This window comes from Thunnus thynnus, chromosome 11 (genome assembly GCF_963924715.1).
Source record: "Thunnus thynnus chromosome 11, fThuThy2.1, whole genome shotgun sequence".
NCBI lineage: Eukaryota > Metazoa > Chordata > Actinopteri > Scombriformes > Scombridae > Thunnus > Thunnus thynnus.
In genome coordinates this window covers 4,139,391-4,161,203 of record NC_089527.1, presented here as the reverse complement: position 1 = coordinate 4,161,203, position 21,813 = coordinate 4,139,391, and the positions used below count along the sequence as shown (strand labels likewise).

The 21,813-nt window shown below is 39.4% G+C and overlaps 1 protein-coding gene across 2 annotated transcripts; it reads left to right on the top strand.

Annotated features, from left to right (window-relative positions):
- Nucleotides 1-6: 6 nt before the first annotated feature.
- On the top strand, nt 7-20,131 carry lrrfip1a (leucine rich repeat (in FLII) interacting protein 1a). Of its 2 annotated transcripts, XM_067602902.1 has the most exons (19): nt 7-37; nt 878-961; nt 1,131-1,175; nt 1,487-1,549; nt 2,017-2,091; nt 4,737-4,865; nt 5,413-5,439; nt 5,549-5,674; nt 6,560-6,631; nt 7,322-7,492; nt 8,925-9,017; nt 9,248-9,340; nt 9,515-9,607; nt 9,981-10,125; nt 16,490-16,539; nt 17,191-17,311; nt 17,998-18,077; nt 18,165-18,269; nt 18,384-20,131. In XM_067602902.1, the coding sequence occupies exons 3-19, from the start codon at nt 1,152-1,154 to the stop codon at nt 18,489-18,491; spliced, it is 1,575 nt and encodes a 524-aa protein (XP_067459003.1). In that variant the 5' UTR covers nt 7-37; nt 878-961; nt 1,131-1,151; the 3' UTR covers nt 18,492-20,131. The 2 variants fall into 2 exon arrangements, with proteins under 2 accessions (XP_067459003.1, XP_067459004.1); XM_067602903.1 differs by lacking the exon at nt 6,560-6,631.
- Nucleotides 20,132-21,813: the final 1,682 nt, after the last annotated feature.

Sequence of the window (21,813 nt, the reverse complement as noted above, 5' to 3'; positions counted from 1 at the left end):
CCGGGTGTCTCGTGCCTCCAGATTAGACCTGCAGCCGGTGGGTTGGCACTGCACTGCACCGCACTGCAAACTGTGTTTCCTCACAACACTAACGGCCTGTAGTGCACACTCAACTGTTAACAATATGTGGAAGTTTTGGTTGGTTTGAGTGATTAGTAGAAAAAGGCGTTTAGTGCATAAACATTTTCTAACCAAGCCGTCAAATACACTTAAGAATATGTGCATGTAGTTTGTTTTTGCTGTATTGAATTTCTAGAAAAATTCCAAGTAATGTTATTTCACAGTGCAGCCACCCAAGTACTACTGTATGACACATGTTTCAGTGGATTTAAGGGTGATGAAGATCCAGTTCCAGTTTTTTCTATCGATCAGTTCAGGCATGTTGTTTAACACGCTAATATAATAACTAGATGTTCTTCTGCGTATTAAAAACAAGCTACACCTAAATTTACCTTTATATATTTGGCAGATGCTTTTGTCTAAAGCGACGTACAAATGAAGCTACAGTAGATCAAGGTGAAGCCTTTGAGAATAAGTGCCTTGACATTCAGTTCCACATCCACCTGACACAAGTATCACAAGGCCTGCAGCTGCTTGAAGTAACATTTACTGTATGTGCTTAGCAGAAATGAATGTCTGAACCTTTGGACCCACTGAACACCAAGAGTTTGAGAAACTATACTGTAGATTGTTGGTTTGTGTTTGTACTTTTGTGATTTGCTGCACAGTTTTACAGCATGAATGCATCACTAACAGGTAGGAGTTACATTTTCAGTGAGGATTCTGGTAACTTAAAAAACTTTGTTTCCTCATTCTCAACTTCCTTCCTCTCTCGGCTTGTTAAACTCAGCTCCCTCCTCCCCTCTCCTCCTTTCAGGCCTCTTATGCTTCCTCTGACTTGTACAGCCTCAATGGTCTGTCATCCTCCAGAAACCCAGGTTCAACTTTCAATGGTTACCAGGTCTGTATACAGACAAATGTTAGACAAGACACATATAAACACTCGTGCTGCTCCTCTATAGCTGCTACCTGACCTTTGTCCTCTATGGAGAAGAGAAAGGAGAATTTCTCTTTGTGTTTGTCATGTGTTGTTGTGGTTTTCTGACTTCACACTTCATCATGTGTTACAGTTCTACAGGTCACTCAGTCAGATGAGCCAGCAGCTCTATCGTAGGGTTGGTTCATTTCATTCCCACTCATCTTTAACCCACAATAACTTCCACTCAGTGTTTACCGACACCTGTAACTATCATGTATTCACACCAGTGATCTTATGAGCACCTAATGCAGAGCGTGTTTGTCTGAAGAGAAAAGTGTTTCATCACTTTTTAAACTCACAGAGCACCTGACTGTACGTCTCAGTTTTGAAGTGAACCTCACACTCAGGCACTGAAGGCAGGGGCGTCATAAAATCTGCATCAAAGAAATGTCATTGTGCTGAAACTTGAGTTCACTGCTTATACTGTGCAACGTGTCACATGTGCAGAGCTCCTTGTATGAAGACAGTCTCTGCAGCGGGTCACGGCGAGTCGTCGGCTCCAGCTCCCATGTAAGACTTTCTTGGAATCGTGGTTTTTTTGGTTTGGACAAATCTAGTTTTCAGTTCCTGGATCGTAATCTGTGTGGACTGATAATACTAACAGTTCCTGAAAAGGAGGGTGCATATAAATTCAGTCTGAACATGAATCTGCTGTGAATGTGTGAAGTTGGAGTTTGTTTTTACATAAATAAGATCTTCCCTGGATTTTGAGTGAGTGGCGTGACGGTTTCTTGCATCTGCATGGGAGATGTTTTCAGTTTGTTGTCTTCTAATTCAAGTTTAAAACAAATGTCTGAGTTGTTGAAAGGATGTTGGACTCTAGATGTTGTTATGCACTAAACTGATTCCAAATGGTGGCTTCAGTCATCACCAGCATGCGTTTTTCCCTACTTGTGCTATCAGTGTGAGTGTGTGCATGCTGGTATGTGTTCGACTCCACCTGGAGACAGAAACATGATGGTGTGTTTTCTCTACAGCCTTTAGAGTACTCTAGTTACCGCTCCAGCTCCAGAGCCTCCAGCAGGGCCAGTTCAGCCCGTGCCAGCCCAGTGGTGAGCCCCCCCCCCCTCCTCCAGACAGCCTGCTTACTAACTCTGGAGTTTATAATGCATTAGCCCAGTGGTTCCCAACTCGTGGGTTGCAGTCCAAAAGTGGACTGCGGGTTCATTCTCAGTGGGTCACAAGCATTTGGGTCATCTTCGTCAAAAAAAAACTTTGAGATACAGCTACTTCCCATTTTTATTTTGGAGTGGGATTTTCCCGCTTTACAGTACAAGTAACCTATCAATGCTGGCTTTGTGGGTCATGTGACCTGCTCCTTGCACGTCTGTTGATGGTAGCAGAAGAAGAAGCTTACTGATCAACAGGTTGAGCAAAACTGACACCGAATATATTCAGCAAAACATTTTATGCAGTGAACACCTGCCTTGCTCTTTGTATTAGTGCCTTTAATGTTTGTTTTAATGTTTGTTTTGAGCCCTAATTGCACTTTCTGTCAGTGCTTCATAATTTATTGATCTTTAAGCCTCAGTTGTACTTCATTATTTTTGTTTTCATATTGTGAATTAAAAATGAAGTTCAGTGGTTAGCATTGTGCTCCTCACAGGTGCTGGGCGTTAGGTTGGTGATTGGACCGTGACCTGATGTCTGAGGGAAAATCTGGCCCTGAGCCTAGACTGGTTGGGAACCACTGCATTAGCCCAGTTGTTGTTGTTTTTGTACAATGCAGAACTGTGCAACCATCACGCACTCGCTCTGCAACAGCTGTTTATGGGTCATCCTGTGTCAAATCAGATAAGGTTGATGCAGCACTGTCTCAGATGTTGTTCACACCTCGTCTATATCATGAATGAGTCTCAGAACCACGGCCTGTAAGATATTTCTGTTTTCATATTTTTTCAGCCCTTGATATTATTTCATTTTTAAAAACACCTTATCTGGGAAGCTGTTTGGGCTTTAATATCTTGAAAACTGTAAACCTGAAATGGACGTTTTTCTGCCAGAGGTAAAATATCAAATCTGTGTCTATTTTTTCATGAAGGGAACATGGAAGGACACTGTTATTTTGTACACTAAAGGACCATGTATTAAGCTATTTCCACATACATTTTCATGTTCCTACTAGCTACCCCACATACTATTTTGGTCCTATGAAAATGAGCCACACCTTGTTTTATCATAATATCATCATGTCCATTAGTGGTAGAGACCTCAGATATGGGCACAAAATGAATAAAAGAATGTATTTGAAGAAAAAAATAATGATTGATACCATGTGGGTGCAAAAAATGGGTTTATAATACCCTCAATATCACTCTCGTTTAGGAATTCTGCACTTTTTTTCCAAATCTAGGGCCTTATAAAAAATCAACAGGCATGCAGTATGAACTAATGGTTCAGTCATATTGAGAACATGTTTATCTTCCATCCTACAAAGTTTGGTGAGGCTAGGAATAATACTTTTCAAGATATTAATGTCCAAACATGGCTCCCAGATGAGGCGTTTTTGAGAGTGTAAAAAAATAAATAAAATAAAAACATTGGAATTTAACAAAAATATTTTAAATGCCTTAGTTTTGGGACACAAACATTATACAGACAAACTTTAAACAAAATGTGAGACGGTGTTGCAACCACTTTCCTGGACTCTGTCTGATATGACACAGAATGACCTTTATGAAACAGCGATTGACTTCAGAGGAATAACTACATAAATAGACTGTGTTCAATCTGGGTGTTACAGTGACTCACTGTTGGCGCGGTTTGCAGAATTTGGGAACATGAAAACATTATTTGTTCAGTCTGAAAAATAGCAGCAGGTATTTGCTGGTGGACCTGTATAGCTCAGTGGTTACAGCATGTTAAAAACATATTGTAATGTTAGTGAGCCAGAAATAGAAGCTCAGTCCACCAATGAACTCCCTGCGAATCAGTCGGGTTGAGGAAATCACATTAATGCCTGAAAGGTAAGTGTGAAAGTGTGAATCCAGTTCACTGAGTTTTCAAGGAGTTGATCAGAGCCATCTGTCACCAGCCTGCATCACCTCAGAGACGACTTCAGTTGTGACTTGTTAGTCACATAAACACCTTTTGGATTTAAATGCAAATTGAACTTTTGAAAAGGAAGTTTATGAAGCAGTGTGCAGACATCAGAATAAATCTTGCAGTAAATCTTGTATCTTAATCTCAATAATGTTGCTATGATGTCTCTAATTGATAAGGAATCACTATGAATCAGAATTCTGATGAATCCTCCACTCCACTATATTCCTGTTTATGGACAACATCATGAAAATTAATCTATAAGATGCATTATTTCCCGATTTGCTGCGGGGCCAACACTGTTAATTCATACATGCGTATTATAAAGTTGTTTTTCTTTCTCTCTCTATGTGGGAAAATGCTAAATATAGGTTTGAACATGTGCTTGTGTTTGGTTTCTGCTGGTGTGGCAGCTCATGAATGTAATAAAACTGGAAAGTTAATCTGCATTAAGAAACATAAAGAAGCAAAGAGATGATTTAAACCTTCATCAGTCATTTTAGTCCATCAGAGCACCAATTATGCACTAATTACTACTTTCTACTGTCTGAACTTCTTTTTCTAACTGGCTGATGTTGTCGTACTCCTGTGTGACTGGCTGCTTCTTCTTCTTCTTCTTCTGTTGTTCTGTTTCGCCCCCTGGTGGTCAATGTAGGACAACTGCAGCTCTGTTGCCAGTTTTTTGAGGAGCGCTGCCAGCAGCAGCTGCCTCCCCAGGGACCTGGACGATGTTACTATTCCTGACTTTTCTGATGTGAGTCGGTTTGCACCCACAGGCCGTGATGTGAGTTCCTGCTTAGTCGCTTTTTTTTTTTTTTGCCACCTGGTCCTTCGTTTCATGCACTTCACCCCGCAAGGATGGATTATTGTAGACCGGTTTGCGTCAGAGGTTAATTTGTGTGTTGACTGTGGAGACTTCCAGCTTGTCTTGTGACAGGATGTTTTCATGTGTGTGAAAGGGAATAAAACTTGTTTGAAGTGTTGTTTTGACACATAACCTGCTGCTGAATGGACCCGTCTGGTTCTACTCATATTGATTTCTGAAGTTTTGCTGGCTGTGAACTAATTATCTGCATGGTGTTGCATATTTAGATAAACTTGTGCAACTTCTTAACTTGGTGATGATCACTCTTGAATGCTTGGAGATATTGTTTCTCCTGCTGCTGTTTTGTTCGGAGGTGTTAAGGTAAATCTTCTTATCAGCGCTGAGCTGCCTGCAGTGAGGATTTCGGTACTTCCTTCCTTCCTCCAGACACACTGCCTCGTCTTGGCTCTGTGGCAACAACATCAGCCTCTGGTTGCTCTGACTGTATTTTTATTTGTCTCAACAGGTGGAAGACAGAGATTATCTTGAGAAGGTGAGCATGAAGAATAATGAAGAGGAGATTTTATAACATTTTGGAAGTTTTTTTGTACTTTTTATTGCAATAATTGCTAAAGAGTGATTTTTCTCTCATTTCTCCTCAGGGGTCTCGAGCGGCTTCAGCCTTAACAGCAGCGACACTCACCTCTTTAGGTGGGACTTCCTCACGGAGAGGAAGTGGGGAGACGGCTTTAACTGTAGATGCTGAGACCTCCTTACGAGAAATCAAGGTAATGTTAAAAAGATGGAGCTTCATAAAGACAGAGAGGATGTTTCCAGATGGATTATGGTTTTATTGTGACGCCCACACAGGAAGATTTTGATAAGATTATTATGAAAACAAGAGTTTAAAAGGACAGTGAGTCAGAAACAGGAATTTTAAGCTCAGTAGCACCAGTAATATTAAAAGAATCTCATACTTCTGTGTATCATTGTTTCCACAATGAGTCAAACATGTCAGCTCTGGTTCATCAAGTCAAGCACTCGCTTTTCAGAAGAGAACTTCTGACTAAAATGTTTTTATATCAATCTTAATACGTCTTATATTCTTATTTCTTAAATGTTTGTTCAGTTTCATCACTATTTATTTCAGTAAGTTACATTGATAGGTTCATGTACAGCATAAAAGTTGAGGCTTTTTATCTTTTACAATTTAAAATATTCAAGACCAGATTAATTATTTTGTTCCATCCAAAGATGGATAAACAATATTGATCATGAGCTTATTATTGACCAGAAATGATGATTATTATTTTTCATGTAGCCCCTTTTTCACAACAGATAACAGAGAAGTTTTCAGCTGTAAAACAAAACAGTCCTGCATCAGAGCAGCAGCTGTAGTGATCAGAGGATGAGGTCATTCCTTTAATGACAGTTTCTTCATTTAGACCACACGGGGCACAAATCTCACTTTCAAGGAATAAATGCAACTGATTCATTTTCTTCTGTTAAAACTTTTCTTGGGTGAAGTTCTTTGCTTTCCTCTCATTTGTATTCTTTCTGCAAACACGTCTGTGTTGCTCCTCTCATTGTCCTGTCGCCGATATTTCTGCTTCACTTTTCCCGACGCTGTCACGCTGCGCTCCTCTGCTCACCGCTGCCGCACTGTTCACCAGGAGATTCATGAACTGAAGGATCAGATTCAAGATGTGGAAACCAAGTACACTCAGAACCTAAAAGAAGCCAAGGTATAAGCCTGAGAACCTTACAGACTCAACCCAACTCCAGACTGTTTGCTAATGGGTTTGCTGCCCCCTAACTTACACTGGTTATTGTTGACCAATGTATCTCACAACAGGTCAAACGTGCACATTATTAACCAACTTACTGTTATTTTACCCAAACAATGCTTCTTCCACTACAGACCAATAAACAACTCATAATTCAATAACTCTAAAAGGTTTAGAATTGAAACTGGAATTGGAAAGTGAAACAGTCCCAACTATAAAAAAACTTTCCTCTCATTATCTTTTGGAGTAATACTCGTGCTTCAGGCCCAGCACACAAATATTTAGATGCACTGACAGTAGTCTGAGGAAGACGTTTTCTAATTTGTGCATGAACTTGCAAACTGACAATCTAACAGGCAATGTTGCATCTGCATGCTGCTGTCTTTCTTCATTTTTGTGTGTGTGTGTTTTGGCCTTTACTCAACTTCCTACTTACCAGCATTTACAGTTGTGATTTACAGATAACTATACAGGTTTGACTTCTAAATACTTTCTTACGTTGTGTGGACTTTCTACTTGCTTCATCTATCTCGTAATCCAAACATGTATTTGATAGAGGGAAGTATGACTCTTCTGTTTTGAGTGCATGTGGTATCTGAGCATGCATCTGTTTATATTGTTTATATTCTGTATGTGTCATGACATCAGGGTGCATTAGCTGAAGTGGAGGAGAAGTACCGTAAGGCCATGGTGTCCAACGCACAGCTGGACAATGAGAAAAACAACCTGATGTACCAGGTGGACACACTCAAGGACTCGCTCATGGAGCTGGAGGAACTGCTGTCTGAGTCACGTCGGGGATATGAAGAGAAAGTCAAGGTACAGTCTGCGATGATACTCTTTAAAAAAGAGCAGAGAGAAAGAAAGAAATGATAGGAGACATGAATGACTTATATATGAAATGTGTTTGATTAATAAACCATCAATATATCAATTCATAGATCAATCTGAAGGTGTTGCTCTGTTGAGAAATGTAGATTAACATGTCATATAAAGTCACACTTTTCCTTGTTTAATGCCGCTGACGTCTGTTCAAACACTGGAAGTGACACATTTTACAGCATATTTCTAACATCAAAATCAATCATAAGTCCATTAGTATTGTTCTTTGCTTGTTTTGAAAGGATTGATTCACATAAGCTGGTTTCCACAACAACTCGGCCATCTTTATATAATAATAATAATAATGATATTTGTTTATGGAGCACAAAACCCACATTACAAAGTGCTTCACAAAAGGCAGAAAATGTATATCAACAAATTATGAAATCATGAGTATTAATGATAAAACAGATAAACCAAATCCTGTGACGCTAAGTAAGATAAAAGAAAATTACAAAATGTTTACAGTGAACATCAGTGCTCTGCAGAGGCTTCACACGTCTGGATGTTCTGCTTTCCATAAAACCATTAGAAGAATAACAAACATGCAGAGATTTGATACTTGTTTGAGCACATAGTCCTGCCTTTTATCTATAGTTACTTTATTATTGCATTGTAAGCAGATGTGAGTAGAATGAAACACAGATTCAATAAAGCTTCCACGTCCCAAATTCAAAGGATAATGTGACTTTGGTCACACATGGATTACAAACGTTGCATTATAGTTGGTTCAACAAGGACGAGGTTTCAAAACACTTTTCTGAAAGCGGCTATAATCGATATTTATTATTATAACAATGTATGAAATGACAATGTGTATCGTGTTAGGCGTCGCTCATAGTGATGAACCTGCAGAGAATTAGCAGCAGCTCTCTAGCTCTCGGCTTTACGGAGCTTTATAGCAAGTTTCAGCTCATTGTGTAGCTGTTCGGCACCAACTTTACTGTTTCTTTTCACTCTCAGCGCTCTCAAGGCTTCGTTTTCAGCCACAGCAGGCAGCTGTTTTCAGAGAAAAAGCTCTAAAAACCCACTGTATACTACCTGCTCAGCACCAAACAGCAAACGGGAGTTGGTAACAGAGCTAATAGAGAGTGAATATTGGACTTACATTCACCAGGTGGATGTTGCTCCTTAACTGCTGGATGCAGAAATAAGCAACTGTTTGCTAACAAGTTCGACTTATCAACTTAAAAGGTGAAGATATGTCAGTGTTGTGTTCACAACTTGATTGAATAACATTCTCACAATGACGACTGTTGGATCAGACGGGACCAGGTGAAGACGTTTTCGGGTGGGCTGTCATGAGATTGATGCTCAAGATGAAAACAAACTGTTTATCAGTTGTTAAACTTTCTCTTGTTCCCTGCAGGAATATGAGCGAGAGAAACATGCCCACACTGTGCTTCAGTTCCAGTTCAACGAAATGAAAGAGACGCTAAAACAAAGTGAAGAGCTGCTAAATGTGAGTATTTGTCCCACGGTGTGAATGTGTGTCACTATGAGAGAAACAAAGCCTCACCTGGCTTAGTTATTTACAAAAAAAACAAACCTCGAGCTCCTCAGGAACGCTGCATGTCGGGCACATTTCACAACTTTCTTTTCACACACAGTTAATACTCAAACTGCTTTTCTCTTTTTGCAGTCTTACTCTCTTCCCTTTCAAACTTTTTTTCCCCTTTTCCTGCTGTGTAGGAGATCCGTCAGCTGCGTATGAAACAGGAAGGTTTTGATAGAGAGATATCTGACCTACAGGAGACGGTGGAGTGGAAGGATAAAAAAATTGGGGTACGGCTTTATGAGCCCTGCTGCAGCAAGTTTTATTAATTTAATCACGTTCAACATTTACTTTGACTGACATGAATTCCTTTGCATGAAACTGCTTATACTTTCACTTCTTCTTGTGCACTTTTCTTTTCACTCTTCTTCTTTTGCACTCTGCCACTTGGGGGCTCCGCTCAGGCCTTAGAGCGACAGAAAGAATACACAGATGCGATCCGAATCGAGCGAGATGAGCTCAGAGAAGAGGTGGTGAAGCTGAAAGACATTCTGAAGGTACTCGGTCAAGTGTGTGGATGCTTGTTTCTCCCGTGATTCAAACAACATTAATCAAACTCCAAGCTAAGTCTGTGTGTGGTTTTTGAAGCAAATGTGCGTGAAACTTTTAATTAAGCTTGAAAGTATTTGCTTCAGTGAATGTGTGATCTTAATCATGCTTACAATGCAAATATGCTCCAGGTCTGCTTTTTTAGCATTGTTTTAAATGTTATTTTTGGAAATGTTATTAGATTTTAGCTTTACTTTTTTGCAAATGACTTTTATGAGTGTTTTTTTTTCCCCCAAAATCAAATAAACTGCATTTATATTACAACTTTTTTTTAAGGTGTGTAATCTACAGAGCTTACATTTGAGGTTTTATTTTGTCCAGAAACATGGAATAGTTTTGGGACCTGATCTGAACGTCAACGGGGACGTCGATGAGACGGTAACCGATGGGACCTCCGGTGGAGACTCTGCTGCCCAACCGGCTCAGGATTCCCAGACCTCCCAGCCAGAGGGGAACAGCATGCTCGGTAAACACACTGTGAAAAAAACTTCCTTTCTTCTTCCTGCATGGCTCAGCATGAAAACAACTGGAGACTTTCATTCCAAAATGTTTCAGATTATTAGAAAATAAATTAATAATCATTAAATCTTGAGTCGTAAGATTAAATTTTTTTTCCAATACATGTCTGAATTTTCAAAAAGTGAATATCTCTATGATTTTGGAGTGAACTCTTCAGTTTTGCATGTTGTTCATCACTTTAACTCTGGTTTGCACTAACCTTGCACTAACTTATTGTCAATAAATCTCATGTGCAGAGCCAAACCAACAATGAATTGATCTACATATGAGTATTGTGTGTGTATGCAAAGTCTGATATGTCTTATTCCTCTGTGCTGTAGACCTCCACTATTATGAGCCACACAGGTGCACTGGGTTAAATGTCATGCGCAGGAACACGGTTCAGTTTACAGAGCTTCGCTACCTTGTTGACTTTGTACTGAAGTTCTTTGAGAAATTTATAATGTAGTTCAAAGTTGAGGTTGTGATACGGAAGACAACAAGCTAGCGATGCTGTAAACCGAACCACATTCCCACACATGCTCAGTGGCATCTGCCTTACAAGGAACTACTCTCTTATCTAGTCTTTGGAGCCGTGCCCACACCCTTTGTGGCAAAGAAACATGTCACCCAGTGCAGCTGTCTGGCTCATTGATGTGTTTTTAATAGTCTTTGGGCAACAACGGAGGTCTACAGCACAGAGGAATAAGATATATCAGGCTTTGGATACACACACAGTACATCTAAGTAGGATGAGTTGGTTTGGCTCTGCACATGAGATTTGATTACAATAAGAAAAATATAGAAAATCACCAGCCTTATCCTTTTAAGCAACATCTACTGCATATCTTGCTTTCCTGTAGAAACATTAACAATCAGCAAAGACTCACTTTGTCTTCATCACTAATGTTTGTTATTTTTTCTCTCACACCGTTTTCATCATTTCAACTTACATCTTAGTTCAAAATAAACTGTTTATGTGGGAGTTGACAGGTATCTTGTGGCACAGTGATTTGATTAAATGGTATAAATCATTAATTTGAAGGTTCTTTTTCAAAGTAGACACTAAAACTTGCATTGATATACTGAAATCATACTTTTTTTTTTTTCTTTGTGAAAACCACCAGTATCGTGATTTCAAGACTTAAGACTTACTTTTCTCAAGCCGGCGGCCTCTCGCTTCTCCTCTTTCGCGTTGATGTACTTGGGACCAAGAACTTTCGGTGTTCCTCCTGCCTTTCTTCTACTTTTTCCTCTCGTGCTTCTCTTGGTCATCTTGGCTCTGTGCTTCTCTTTCTGGCCACTGAATCAATCAGGTGTTCTGCCTTACTTTACCTTGACTTCTGCTATTACACTTTCTGCTGAAGGTTACACTTTTTAAAAATCATATCTTCTATCACCGTCTGCTCTTCATGATCTCTCAGGCAGCACAGAGGAGACTCAGTTGAGAAGTAGCGGAGAGGAAGAGGTGGATCCAGAGAAGCATCAAGAAAAGAATCATTTGAGCTCTGACATGCTCTGTAATGTGTCCGCTGTGGAAACATCAAGCAAAGAACAGCCGACAGAAGAGCAACAGACATGCTTACCCACAGAGGAAGACAGTGTTGGAGAAACTGAAAGCAACGATTTACAAGTTGACATTAATAAAAATCCAATCACAGAAGCCAAAGATATAATCGTTTGCAGCCCTGAGTCTGAAGAGATTGTAACAAGTCCTGAGGAGAATGTTGCAGGAACAGAAATGCTTAAGGGGGGAGATTTAGGGGAGACAAGCAACCCAGATTTAGGAGAGACAGGAACTGACAGTGGCGACGCACACGGTGCTGACGTTAGAGAGACGAGTAACAACCTTGCTGAAGTGCAAGAAGACAAACAGGAAGATGTTGAGGAAAGTAATGTGAGAAATACAGAATCATGTCCTCAGCAAAAAGTCACAGAAGATGTTATGAAAGAACCTGATGAGTCCATCCAAGATGTATCAAACACTGAACCCCATCAAGAGCCTGAGAATGCTGAAGATGCAGAGAACGACGAGGCAGACGAAATATTAAATAAATCTCAGTCTCAGGGAGCTACCGCTTCTGGGAAAAAGAAAAAAAGGAAGAAGAGAGGCAAAAAGAAAGGAGGAAATGAGGAAAAAAAGCAACAAAAAGATGCAAAGGAGGAAAACGGGAATGATAAAGAAAACGGCAAAACAAAAAAAGACGTCAAATTGGCTGCAAGAGATGAGTCAACAACAGAACCTGATAATGATGTTTCTGTCACCGAAACCCTCAAAGAATCAAAGACGGATGAAGTTATGAATGATGCCATAGAAGAAGTAAAGCCCACTGAAACCCTTTCTCACGTTGAAACTCTCCAAGAATCAAGAGGTGATGATGTTACAGGTGAACAGAAGGAGGAACAAAGTCTGGAAACTGAGACAGTAGACGTAACAGAGGAAGTGGCGCCCACTGAAAATGTTTGTCTCACTGAAACAACCAATGAATCAAGAACAGATCACTTAAAGGATGAGCAGGACATGGAGCAAACTTCAGAAACAGAGAAAGTAGAAGAAGTGGAATCTAAAACGAATCCTGATACGGAGGCATCTGATCTTATTGACAACTCCAAAGGTACCGAGAGCACCGATGGCCTCAACAAAGAGTGTACCTCTAGTGTAGATAACTCTAAAAGTGGAGACATCATAACCGAAGGTGACGTCCATACTGAATCAGGAACTGTTAATAAGGAAGAGGATGAAATTGGGTCTGTTGATGAGATGAAATCTGAACGCACAACTGAAAACCCTGAAAACACAAAGTGTAATGAAGATACTGAAGCTGAATCACATGTTCCAAGCAATGACGACGCTACCGTTGACAAATCTGAACGCACAAACGATACTGAGACTGTGGATAACACGTCTGTTTCTGATAAAAGTCCTGAAGAGGCAACTGAGACTGCCAAAGATGATGAGGAGCCAGGAGCAGAGACTCACCAACAATCCATTTCTCCCAGTCAGGATGATGACAAATCAGAAAAGGAGGAGCCGAATGAAGAGTTGAGGGAACCTGAGGATTTAGTGGAGCCAGACAACTCTTCACACGATGAAAAAAGTGATAACGTATCAATAGCGGAACATACTGATGCCCTTGAAACTGAAAAAAGCTCTTTGGAGACTGTGGATCAGGCTGAACATCTGGATAATGTAGAAAGCCAGACGGTAGAGTGTGCGGATCAGGTTGATGAATCAAACATTGAAGTGTCCTCAGAAACAGAACAGATCAATACCAGTGAGATAATAAAGACACCAGACTCTCCAAAAGAAGCTACTGAGGTCGCTTCCTTAATCGAGCAGGACCATAACAGTGAAGAATCAGCTTCTGCAGAAGATCCTGAACATAAAATCAGTCAAAATGATCAGGAAAGTGAGAAATGTCAGCAGGAATCCAGCAAAGATAAAACTGAGGATGATAATTCACCTCAACCCACCCAGCAGGAAAGTGATGAGGAGGACGGTGACAACGACGAAGGGCAGTCTTTTGATTTTGATGACATGGATGTAGAGGCGGCTATAGACATGAATTCCCCTAAAGAACCAGAACAGGAAGGAGTTGAGGAGGGTGTTGAAGTCACGTCAGATCAGAGCAACGACGGTAGTTCAAATGAAAAAACACAAGACGAGCCAGTCGATAGCAAAGACGAGAAGTGTACCGTTGACCAGGTAGATGCACCAGATAAAGAGTCTGATACTAAACCTCAAGACGACCAAAACTCATCGGCTCACGAGGAAACCACGTCTGAAAACGTGGAAAACGAGCCGCAGGAGAACGTAGGCGTAGCAGATGTAAAGGAAGAGGAAGCTGTTGTAGAAAGCAACAGTGCAGAGGACGTGAACCAGGCGATGTCTTCATCAGTGGAGGAAGGATTAGATGCCATTAAACACGAAATGCAAGGTGAAGTTTTACCAAAGAGTGCAGACCAAGTGGGCGGCAACAAAGAGCCTCCACCTTCGGGGAAAGACGTGAAAAAGAACGGCAAGAAAGGCAAAGCCAAGGGCAAAGAGGAATGTAAGATGTCTTAGCTTATACAGTTATGGTTTATATAGTTTAGATATATATTATTTGATTCACCGTCTACTTTTTTTTGCTTAGCTGTTTACAAAGTGGTAAAATAAATGTCAAAGCACTTTGATTACTGTCCCAAATTAACATTGATGTAAGTATATGTATATTATTTTTAAATTAAATACATGAAAACAATCCATGGTCAAAAAAAAAACCTATTTTCACTGAGGTCATGTGTGTGGAGAATTGAATTTGTGGAGAGATGAAATGATGATGTAAATTGCGAGGTAACCGTAGATTTTACTATTGGACCTGTTGACAATATGAGGAGATAAAACTTAACTTGATACTGTAAGTCGGGTAACATTTATTTTGTCATTGATGCACATTTATCATGCTGCTTGTAATGTTTCATTGATACTGTTTCTCTGTGACTGCATCACAGAACATTTGTTGTGCTAGAATTCCAGGAACTCATTCATATATTCATTTATTCATGTCATAGGGGATCAATAAATAAAACAAACTGTTCATTGGAAATTATGATGAAGACTTTACTTTTAACTAGCTTCTACATGCACTAGCTGTTCTGTTCATGGTTCAAATTAAACATGCTTGGAAACGCTGTTGTTTAAGTTCAACAAAGCCATTTTTCACCTTAAGAGGACTGTAAATCCTAAAGCACATAAATGTTTGATAAATGTATGTTGCATTTTGTTGCACTTGAATGGAAAAGATGAATGTGGCCGTCTACAATGAAATGACAATAAACACCCTGCTGTTACAGTTTGTCATTTTGATCTGAATGCTTTTTTCTTTATTTTTTTTTAAATTCTTGAATTATGTAATGGAAAGCAAGACATCATAACATCACAACAAATCATCTCATCCTGATTAATCGATCAACAGAAAATTAATCGTCAACTATTTTGATAAGTTTATCGTTTTAAGTCATTTTTAAAGGAGACATATCACACTTTTTGTGATTTTAAGTTATTTTTATACTGTTATAATGTCAGATATCTGTTAAACACGGTCAAAGGTCCAAAACTTGAGGTGAACATATGTAAAAATTCTCCCTGAAAATAAAAAGTCAGCCTTCTCTAATCACTCTGTTTGCAAAGTTTCCTCTACTTCCTTCTCGTGATGACATCAGAGTGTTCGTGCATGTCCACATGCGGTCGTCCGTCCCGTAGCCTTTGTTTGGCACTAAGAGTTGTTCACGTTCTCCACTCGCACATTTCGGCTCCAACATGTACGGATGTATTTGAGAAGTTTATATTTCAAGTAAAGAACAAGAAAAAGTAGTGCAATCCTACTACTACTGTTTGTTTACTTCGCCTCCCAAGCCTCCGGAAGTCGGCCGAGAGGCAGCCTCGGGGAGCCGTCCAATCAGAACACAGTGGACTCATGGGGGGCGGGGCCTTAAAGAGACAGGAGCTTAAACTGCCTGTTTCAGACAGAGGCTGAACTTAGGGGCTGTATAAAGGGCCAGTATATGATATATAAGTTTTTTTAAACTGTAAATCATGCGAAGATATTCCAGTAGAGCCCCAGAATAAAAATGTAGACCTGGAAATGCATGTGATACATCCCCTTTAAGAAAAAGTGTCCTAATTCTCTGATTCCAGTTTCTCAAACATGAATATTTTCTTTCTTTGGTCGTCTATGATAATAAATTGAGTATTTTTGAGTTGTGGACTGTTGGTCGGGACAAAAGAAGACATTTGCAGATGTCACCTTGGCCTTTAGGAATCAATAATCAACATTTTCTAACATTTTATAGGCCAAACAACAGCTTAATTGATAATAATCGTTAGTTGCAGCCCTAATCCAGATCAAACTCCACTCATGGTTCACCTCTCTTTTCATTCAGCATATTTACCTCCTTATTTGGTCACATAGTGTGAACGTAGTCCCTACGTGCTGTGTGCCCTTGCATTGACCCTCTGGTCCACAGTTTTTGCATGCTAACTTTCCCCCTCACACTCCACTCCATCACTCCCTCATGGATGCCTGCTCTGTTGCATGCATCAACCTCCCACCCTGACCCAGCCCCCTCCCACCATCTCCCTGGCTCCTCACACCCCTGGTATGTTAACTTATTTTTTCTTTTTAAAGACCAACAGTAACAGTTTTGATTATTGTTGTTAAAATCTGTATGTATTATGGCATTGTGGTGCATGACGCATAAATGATATGTGACCAAGACTTAGATGTGAATTAAGCTTTTCTGAGATGTGAATTGTTGTTTTTTCCTCAAACATGTGCTTTATCTTTCAGAGATTCGCCTGAGGAAATTGGTGGATGAGCGTGAAAAAATGATAGAACAGGTGAGTCTGTGGTTCGTCTGTTGTTTATTCCCAGTTGAAACGTAGTCCTACAGTGAAAAATTAAATTAAAAAGCAAAGTGGTGTATCAAAAGAGAGATCTTTTGAACATATATACTAGTTTACTTTGAGTCAATCCCACTTATAGTCAGTCCTGCTGCTGTAAATACTCACTAGAGCACCAAACATGTATTAATCTACAGCTAAAAATAGTCCCCAACAAATGTTACACTAGCTAAAAACTACAGTTCTCAGCTTTTTTACTTTTTTTTTTAATTGAACCAATATATTTGAGATCTGTTCTTAAAGCTGCATTTATCAATATTTGTATACAAACATTAGATCAAACAAGTTATCCCCAAATTTAAATCTCATGTCCCCCGCTCTCTATGACGGCAGACTTTTCACTCCGCCTTCGTTGCTGTTTGGAACAACTCTGGACACTGTTGTGACAACACATCATATGAACTAGTTCTGATTGCACATTAACTAACCCTCATGGAGCTTTTCTGCTGTTTTTAGATTTGACCATCATCATAACATGCACAAAAACATTCTCAGCTGTGTCCTGGTGAATGTGAGCTGTCATGTGTTCCTCATGGAGACTGTGGATGTTGTAGCTGAGTGTGTTACTCATCAGCTGATGTGTTACAGGTAAAGAAGCTTAAGTCCCAGCTGGAACAGAAGACGCAGAGAAACGGCACAGAGAGCGGTTCGAACCCAGACGGTGAAATCGTTGAAAACGGCAACGATGCCAACATAATAGAAGTGCAGAGTAAGTTCATACTATAAGCACAGAAGCAGTCCTGTGGAAGTTTGCTACTTTAAAAATAAGTTCATAATTTTTCAAGTGTGTCTTAAAACAACAGTCAGGAAAGAGGTTTTCCTCGCTGTAATCATTCTTCCTGTTCATACTGACTATTAAAAGATCCTTCAAATGTGCTTTTTAATGGAAGTGATGGAGGCCAAAATCCACAGTGTGTCCACACAGTCATTTAAAAGTCTCTGTGAAGCTTCTATTCAGCTTCAGCAGTCTGAGTTAGTCATATCAAGTGGATATCTGACACATTTACAGTCTTTTTAGCATCAAATTCCCTCTTTGTGTTTCCTCGGACAGTGTTTCCCTGTTGAGCTGCAGTGGAAGTATAGTAACAAAAAGAGGAACTTTGGCACTAAAAAGACTGTAACGTTGAAAGATATCTACTTGATTTGACTCATTTGGACGCTGAAGCTTCATATTAGCTTCAGATAAACTTTTAAATACATTTTTGCACAGAAGGAGGACTGTGGATTTTGTGCCCCATCACTTCCATTATAAGTGCATTATGAAGGGATCTAATGGTCAGTATGAACAGGAGGAATGATTACAGCAAGAAAAACATGTTTCAATGTTTATTTGGGCTCCTGACTGTTGTTTTAAGACAACTCAAGATTAATTTTGCTTTTGCTCTTTTTTTTCAGGAGATTCCAACAGACAAATAAGTGAGATGAAGTTCAAACTAGTGAAGGCAGAGCAAGAAGTGACTGCTTTAGAACAAAATGTAAGCTAAGATAAGACTATAAATTCATAGCACACTTGAAAATATGAAAATATGCTCAGTTAAGAAGTCAATTTCTTTGGTTTCCAGGTGACCAGACTTGAAGGTCAGGTGACGCGCTACAAATCTGCAGCAGAGAACTCAGAGAAAGTGGAGGACGAGCTAAAAGCAGAGAAACGGAAACTACAGAGAGAGGTGTAGTGTTGTTTTTTTATGCTACAAAGATTAACAGAAAGCATATTTAACAGGCTGATTAATTTGCAATATCTTTTCTCTTCTTCTTCTTCTTCTCCCCATGTGACCCAACAGTTGCGGTCAGCACTGGACAAGATCGATGAACTCGAGTCAAACAACAGCCACCTCTCTAAACGACTGGAGAAGATGAAGTCGAGTCGCGGCATGGCACAGACTCCATAGCAATATACACCTCCTCTGTATCCAAGACTGGCTGATCACTTGGAAAAGAGAACATCTGCTTGAGAGCAACCTTAAGAGAAAAAAAAAGGAGAAAAAAAAAATATCAAGAAACTTAGTTATCATATCCACAGAATAGAGAACACAAACAAGCAATGTGCCATTTCTTTGTCTATTTTCTGTCTGATGATGAGAATGCCGCTTTGCTTTGTGCACACATGAAGTTCATGAAAACGAAGGGAAGCGGATGCTTGTGTACTTCAAGACTTTGGTTGAAACTCTGAAGTTTAGCAGCACTCATGGCTGAAGGAGAAGGGCCACATGGAAAGTCCTGGGACTGCACGGCACCAAGACTAAAACAAGACTTCTCTGTTAGGTTTTAGCGAGAGACAAAACGTTGCACTGCCCTCTTTCTGCTGCCTCTCGTCAAGATTCAAGATATTTTACTTGCCTTGCTCACACGGAGTGCAGAGACATTCAAGAAAAGACAGAACACGGTGCAGTGATCAGTACCAACGTCCACCATATGGCCCAAGACTGTTACCTTCAGAGGGCATGAGTGCTTTGTGTGTGTTTGTGAATGAAAGAGAACATTTATGTGTATTTTTTTCCTCGTCTGACCTTTTCCTCATTTGCATCCAAAGCCAAACTATTTTTAAAGACTTACAAATGTGCAGATGTGTTTTTAGGGAGCACCCCCCCAACACAGTATAACCATCACAGTCAACAAATCACCAGCTTTCAATACAGTTGCTAAGTGGGAGCTTCCCCTCTCTATATTCCCATTTCAATATTTTTCTTTAAGCGATATCCTCAATATTACTGAACACAGAAACACAGGACTCTCCCGGATAATGTAACGATCCTATGGGATTATAATATGACCACCGGTTTCAGTTATTTTAACTCAGTTTACAAGCAACAACGTTTTGTCTGTGATTTTGAGGCTAAGACTACAATACCCATGAGCCTCGACCGCCGTAGCTGTAAGGCTGTAAACAATAGACAAAGCTGTTGTTTTCACCCAGAAGTGACCCAGAAATTAATTATTCTGTCTTCTGTTAGTGGTGCACCTGACCGAATTTTAAGATCAGTGATTGGCTGGTCTCTTGCTGAAATGCACCTTGGGAGTCGTAGTTAACTTTTACCCTGAAATTTCTGTCTTGTACCTTCAACTTTTTATCAAAGAAGCAGATAATTTCTGATGCAGTTGCGCTAAGTGTGAGTCACGTAATGTTGTCAATGGAAAAAAATGAATGAGGCTTTTACTTCCTGAAGCAGGGCTCCCACTTTGCAACTCTATTGTAGTTCCTTTATATTTATGTAGCTAGCAGCCTGATGCAGGTAATTGAATGTTGAACAGCTGATGCCCAACAACAGCTTGACCCACAGCGTGTAACCTTCCTTCCACTAAGATACAATAATATTTTCAAGCTTTTTCCTGCTTCGTATCACTGGTTTGCTTTTGTGCACACACTTAATTGCTGAGACTTAAGAAATGTGACAACAGGGACTCAAAGCGGTGAAAGCAGGAGACACTGAACACACTGGGGAGATGCTGCTTCACTGTTTACAAAGCTTTAAAATGTTTGTAAGGAAACATAAAGAACTGTAATCTTTGTGCAATAAAATTTCAAACCATATTGTATCTGCATGTGTGCGTTTTAGTCCTGGACTCATAAATCTGTGACTTACTGTAAGGTTCATACTCCACATACCAAGCTTTATTCCACAAATGTTCTCAGCCGTCTTTACTTCATCAGGGTTGTTGCTTCTTCTGGAGCTTTTGACCATGTTACACAGTCCTCATCCGCAGATGTGATTTGCTCATCTGCCATGAACTGTAGATGTTCAAACCGTCAGGGATTCTCAGCACTTTAACAGATCCTTGTCCATGTTTGCTTAAAAGTTGACAACCGAGCAAATTCCATCTGCTGATGAAGGCCATGTGATATGGTTGAAAGCTCTGGGACAAGCTAGTGAGTATCTGAGGTTGTTTCCAGTTTCATGTGACTTTACAAGTCAAACGTAAATCACCATAAATCGTACAGTATATGTAGTCATTAAAACTGTTTATCTTAGAGGATAAAATATTTACTCTTAGTGGATAAAAATAGTTTTCAAGAAAAATATAAATGTTCTAAATCCACCAGTATGTTAATGGAGTCTTCAAATCTTGAAAGATAAGTTGTTTCTCTGGAGCACTTTATCTCTGGAGGGTTAAAAGATTTTGTAGGAGTTCGCTGATTTACATTTGTTCTCAAAAAATGGTCATTTTTTTGAGAAAACTATGAAAACCGACTGTTGATTTAGAAATTAGTTCATGTTTTCCTTAAGTGTTAAAAACCCACACAGGTGTTTTCAGTTCCTCTGGCTGATTACATCTCTGTACAGGTTGAAGTTGGATGGAGCTACGAGGTCATCAAAACTTCACAAGCCAATAAGAATGAGGTGGAGTTTCTCCCACTTACACAGGTGCAACAAATCAAATGGAAGATCAGACGTGTCAAACACTGCGTTTGAATGAGGAGCCTAATCAGGCAAAACAAGTAAACTGGTGTTGGGCCAGAGATGTGTAGCTCTGAAAATTAGTTAGACAGCTGTTTGACATGTTAACATGATAATAACACCGTTATTATATGAATAATCAATGCATTTTTACATTAAAGCATTAAAACAAAATACAGTGGTGCCCACAGGAAAAAGGAAAAGTAAAGGAGATTAATGGAAAAATTAAACCTGTGTGCTAAACAATAAAAGATTGAAAGACAACAATGAAAAACATGAAATGTATTTTAAAATTCTATAAAGTTGTAACGTCGTAATTATGATCATGTATATTTTTCTTGCCAACATAAAAAAGATAATTAGTAAATAAAATAAATATATATAATGTAAATATTAATAGTACTTTTATTTATCATGCAACACTGTTATTTATCTTTTATTCAATGATTATTTATGATTGGCATGTTGTCTTCCATACCTAATATTTATTATGATTTATATAGTATTTCTCTTGTAAAGTCACATGACTGATGGATTATATGACGACACCATCGTGGTTGAAGGTGAGACAGACACACAGGTTTGGGGAATAAATTATGCTGTAATGGAGTGACGGTAACTTTATGATGGTGTACTTTGAGTCCCCCTATTTTAGCTTTTATAAGCAGTTTATAAACAGTTAATAAATTGTTTTAAACATATTGTGTTGTAGTTATAAGCAAACACAAGTGCAACAACTATATCTCCTGTGTAGTAGCTGTATGTAGCTGTATACAGTTAATAAATGACAATATAGTTAAACACAGTTATAATAATA

What these genes read in the sequence shown, in the direction of transcription:
- lrrfip1a (XM_067602902.1), top strand. Translation starts at nt 1,152, where the DNA reads ATGAGCCAGCAGCTCTATCGTAGG. An exon ending in ACAGAGATTATCTTGAGAAG is followed by an intron (nt 5,440 to 5,548) that starts GTGAGCATGAAG and finishes ATTTCTCCTCAG; the next exon opens with GGGTCTCGAGCGGCTTCAGC. An exon ending in AACGGAAACTACAGAGAGAG is followed by an intron (nt 18,270 to 18,383) that starts GTGTAGTGTTGT and finishes GTGACCCAACAG; the next exon opens with TTGCGGTCAGCACTGGACAA.